The 4780-nt window shown below is 61.9% G+C and overlaps 1 protein-coding gene across 3 annotated transcripts in view; it reads right to left on the reverse strand.

Moving 5' to 3' along the window:
• Window positions 1-1381: 1381 nt before the first annotated feature.
• LOC111747124 overlaps window positions 1382-4780 on the reverse strand; it is a 4887-nt gene continuing 1488 nt past the window's right edge. Inside the window, exons 1-5 of one of the 3 annotated variants that reach the window (XM_023538096.1) lie at window positions 4245-4774; window positions 3773-3898; window positions 3366-3528; window positions 2842-2997; window positions 1382-2511 (exon numbers count right to left, since the gene is read on the reverse strand). In XM_023538096.1, the coding sequence (XP_023393864.1) occupies window positions 2326-2511; window positions 2842-2997; window positions 3366-3528; window positions 3773-3898; window positions 4245-4279 (666 nt within the window). In that variant the 5' untranslated portion in view covers window positions 4280-4774 and the 3' untranslated portion in view covers window positions 1382-2325. Of the gene's footprint in view, window positions 2512-2841; window positions 2998-3365; window positions 3529-3772; window positions 3910-4244; window positions 4775-4780 lie in introns of those variants that run through there. The other 2 variants (XM_023538095.1, XM_023538097.1) reach the window with 2 other exon arrangements.

Raw genomic sequence — 4780 nt, forward strand, 5'->3', positions numbered from 1 at the left:
GTGGAGGGGGCGCCGCGGGCACCCCTAAGCCTGAGAGGGGGCCCGTGCCCCCTGAGAAAGGAGTCTCATGGGAGCAGACAGCCTAAGATCCTGGAACGTGGAGGCCAGGCGGTGGCCCCCCTGCAGGCTCACAGGCTGGGGTGTGTGGCTCCTCTGTGGGTAGGAGGTAGGACAGAGATGGCATCAGGAGTGGGTGTCCTGACCCCCCAGGACAGGCCGCCCGACATGGGCTGGAAGGGCTGCCCCTCCCAGGGGCTCACGCTGTGGGGTCCAGTAAGGGAGGTGGGACTTCGCTGCTGGCCCGAGGACAGAGGGCGGGGCGGCCCCTTGCTCATGACCCCAGCAGAGATGGCTGAGTGCTTACCATGGGCTGGTCCCTGTTCCGGGCAGGGGCCTTGGGTTTCTTGTTGCACCCTCATGGGCGGACACTTATTGTTCCATTTCGCAGATGAGCAAAATGAGGCTCAGAGATACCATTTGACCCAAGGGAGGGGTGAAAGGCAGGCCGGGCTGCTGTGGGAGCTGGACGTGTAACCTTGCACGGCCCTAAGCCTTCCGGGGCCACCGCACACCTCATGCTGCTCTGACGGCGGCCCGGCTCAGCTCAGCCACCTGTGATTCAGGCAGGCTCCGTTCCCAGACTGTCGTGTTGGCTTGAGGCCCAGAAACTGCATCCCGAGAAGCTGCAGGCCGGGGCCCCCCACAGACAAAGGGGGGCGGTTCCCTCCCTGACACGGAGCACCTCCCTCTCAGGGCTGCCTTTGGGGCGGTCACTTCTCTTCTCTGAGTGTCCTTCTCTTCCTCCTGATGCCATTCTCAGGGAGCTGGGAGGAAAGTGTTTATCGAGCACCTACTGTGTGCCAGGAGGGAGGAGACACGGTGTGTGGGGGCAACGAGGCGGGTGCTGTGGGGGGTGGGGCCGACTCATGAGCAGGGACACTTGGTGTCTGACCTGGGCTGGAGCCAGGGATGCTTTTGGGGGGAGGGGGCTGGGGATGAGTCCTGCAAGGCAGGGGCGGGCAATCTTGGTCTTATCACTTCTTGGCTATGGGGCTGTGGGGGACTCCCCTCCAGCTCGGTTTCCACATCTGTAAAATGGGGTTCAGAACAGTACCCATCTTCTAGGACCGCAGAGACTCAGCCCCCAATGACAGAGTGGAACCCAGGGTGCCGATGGCTCTGCTCAGCTGGCGGTCATCACTCTGGACACGTAGCCGAGGGCAGGGTGAGGCCACGGGCACGTGCCGCCTCAGGGCCTTTGCACGGCTGTTCCCGCTGTCTGTGCCACCCTTCCCACAGGCGCCCGGCTCCCTCCCTGACGCCTGTCCCCCCTTGCACCCCATCTCTGCCTTCTCACACTCTCCCCGCAAAGACACTGGGATTTGCTGATTTACCCCGTTTATTATTGTGTGCCCTTTTTAAAAATCACTGTGGCTCCAGTAGGCACACAGTAGGCGTGCAGTGAACACTGGGTGAATGAATGAGACTCGGTGACGCTGGGGGTGGTGGATTTTGTTCCCGGATGCGGGGTTTCTGGGGGTCTGAGTGGGGAATCGGCACCCTGTTTTCCTCAGAGCGTCTTCCATTCCCTGGAACCACTGTGTGTGTCTTTTCTGTCCTTGGCCAGCGTCTCCCTGCTCCCAGTCCTGAGTGGGAGTCCGCTGAGGACCACGACCACTCCCATTTTGCTCACTGCTGTGTCCCGGGAGCACACAGTAGGTGCTCAGCAAACAGCTAGAATGTGCACGCTGGCGTCCAGCAGCAGAGGGAGATGGGCTCAGCTGCTGGCGGGCCTCGCTGGGCCCAGCAGCGCCGGCGAGATACTGCCATGGGGGGGCGAGGAGAGCGTGGGAAGGGGGTGCAGCCTGGGGCGGCAGTACCTGGTTGCCAAGGTTACAAGCACCCGGCATGGGGACGTTGCCATGGAGATGAACCACCTGGGAAGAGAGGGTAGCTCCGAGGGGGAAGCTGTGGGAGGGGTTGGGGACGGGAGGGGGCCATCGGTTCTCCTTGTCCAGCAGGAGCCGTGGTGTGGCTGTAATGATCCCTAAAATTAAAAGTCCCCCAACCCTGACCTCCCTCTCCAGTAAGATGTGCAGGATTGGTGATCCAGGCCGGTGGAGGGAGGCTGTGGGGGCAGGTGGCCTGGGAGGCTCGGCTGTGACCCCAGATGAATGGGGTCCCCTCTGTAATGGCCTGTGCAGCCATCAGGTGCGGGTGCAGGGGTGGGTGTGGGGGCGGGGCAAAAGTGCAGAGTGATTAAGGCCTGGGGCTCCAGATCCAGACCCCTGGGGTCACGCTGGGTCCCTGCTGTGTGGCCCAAAGCTAGTGACAGACACTCTCCGAGCCCCTGTGGCCCCATTGGGGGCGTGGGGTAGTGATCGCTCCCTCCAGGTTGTCCAGCGGGCCGGGCAGGTGGGGTCCGCCTCCAGCTCTTCGTTCCTGAGCAGGTCCTGATCCCTGCTGGCTCCGGTCAGCACGGCAGGGCCGCCGGCGGGGAAAGCTCCCGGACTGGTCGCAGACCGCGCGAAAAGGCAGGACGGTTCCCATTCAGCAGCCCATGTTTATGGGCGTCAGAGACCCCCGCCCGCCAGCTCCTAGTCTAACGGGGGTGGGGGGATGGGAGAGGGCTGACCTTGCAGGCAGTGGGGGCTCTGGAGGGCTTGGAGCTGGGGAGGGACACGCTGAGAGCCGCAGGAAGCAGGAGGGCCAGATGGGGGCGTCCTCACTCTTTCAGCCTGGGCCGACCCTGAGCTCAAACCAGCGCCCGTGGATCTGAGACCGCCCCCCAAAACACACATTTGTGAAGTCTCCCGGGTCACAGAAACCCCTCCCTCTTACATCCACGTCCTCGTGAGTTCCAGCGGGGGCGGATTCTGGGAAGCCGGGACCCCGAGATCGACAGCAGCATGTGAGGACCCTGCAGGTGCCGTCGGGGCTCTGTGGCACCGGGCCCAGCCTGCGGGCATCCTCAGGGTCCTTTCGCGGGTGTGGGGGCTGCAGTGCGAGAGCGAGGTCACCTGGTCCCTCCCAGCTCCTGGTTTGCCCGCCCCGCACGGGGCCCGGGGCCCTCGCCCACCTAGCTTCGGGCTTCAGGTTGCACACCCACAAAACGGGCCAGTCAGGCTCGGTGGCTTTAGACGCGGAAAGGGTATGGGGCAGAAGGGGCAGGCTGTGTGGCCCTTGCAGGCTGCTCAGCCCTCTCTGGGCCTCTGCTTTTTCGTCTGTGAACGGGGCTAACGGGAAGGGCTGAGTGGCCAGAAGGGATGCGGTAGCCCGTCCGCGTACAAAAGCTCCTTGAGGACAAGGCGGTTGGGTGGGGAAGGGACAGGGCTGGCCGTCACCAAAGTCAAGATGCTGTCCACCTTTTGGAAGGCTCTGGAACGTGCCGTGGGGCGGCGTCCTGGGCTCCCTGGCTGGTCCCAGCTGGAGAGGGGGTCGGTCCCTCGGCCCGCCTGCCGGGGGCTCTGGTGACATCCCCCAGAGCAGGGCTTCCGCAGACAGCACTCGAGGCTTCTCAGCCAAGACCTGGAAGCCGTGGGCCGTGGTCACCGTCTGCACGTGCAGCAGGGCCAGACCGGGGGCTGGTGGCCGCAACCCCCGCCCGGTGTTCCGAGGCCTGCTGGGACCTTGGGCTGGAAGCTGGAAGGGCGGGATCTGAGCAGGGGTCAGGGGACAGCCTCCCTTGGGCATGGTGGGCCGGCTGGTGGCGGTGAGGGCTGGGGATTTATACCGGGGCTAGGAGGGTGGGGAGGGAGGGATCCGGTGTCACCAGCCAGGTGGCCGTGTCCTCATTTCTCTCCCTCTCCTTGCCTGTCTCCGCCTCTCTGCCTTTCCCGTCTCTGTAATCTGTCTCTGCGTCTCGCCACGTGCTTCTGGCCTCTTCTCTCTCTGACTCCTGATAAAATATTAAAATTTCCATAGAACATTTCATGTAAAATATGAAACGTTCAATTTCTCCTTGTGAAATATTAAAACTTGACGAATAGGCTAACAGGCCCCTTCGTCGCCATCTCCAATTCCAGGTCAGCATGTGCCCTTCCAGATCTTTCTCTATACATTTAAAAACATAAAAACATTTGCAAAATGATTATCTGAAGTAAATGGTACCGTACTGTACACATCTGTGTGACAAACTTGGTCTCCCCCTGCGATCTGCCATAGGCCTAAGGCAGCAAGTCTCAGTGACCTGTCTCTGCGTAAGAAACATTCCCCAAGCTTAGTGGCATAAAACAGTTTATTACTTCTCGCGATTTTCTGGGTTGGCTGCGAAATCCATCTGCGGTGTCGCCTGGGTTAACTCCGGGAGGCCTCAGACGCCTGCAGGCTCAGCCAGAAGTTCTGAGACCCTCAGCAGGGCACGGGCGCTTGGCGCTGGCTGTTGGCGGGGGGCTCAGTGCTCCTCCGACATCTTCTCAGCCTCCAGGAGGCTGGTCCAGCTTCCTTGAAGCACGGTGGCCTCCGGACAGTATCCCCAGAGGACAAAGGTGGAACGCACAAGGCCACTTTGCAAAGTAGGCTCTGAGTTCCCGTGGTCACTTCCCCCACGTTCTCATCAGCCAAGAAAGCCCGAGGGGTGGAGACACCGCCACCCCTCTCCCCTTCTCCCCGGCTGTATTCAGTTCACGTTTGTACTTGTCCAGGCACCTGCGCTTATACAGCAGACTCCCTGGGGGGGGGAGCAGTGAGGTTACTTCCAGTCTTTTACCAACCAGGCCAAAGCAACTCTCGGGGGCAGATGTGGTTCGGTGGCCTCCTTCTGGGGAGTCCTGCCTGAGCC

Source organism: Pteropus vampyrus, unplaced genomic scaffold (genome assembly GCF_000151845.1).
Source record: "Pteropus vampyrus isolate Shadow unplaced genomic scaffold, Pvam_2.0 Scaffold212, whole genome shotgun sequence".
NCBI lineage: Eukaryota > Metazoa > Chordata > Mammalia > Chiroptera > Pteropodidae > Pteropus > Pteropus vampyrus.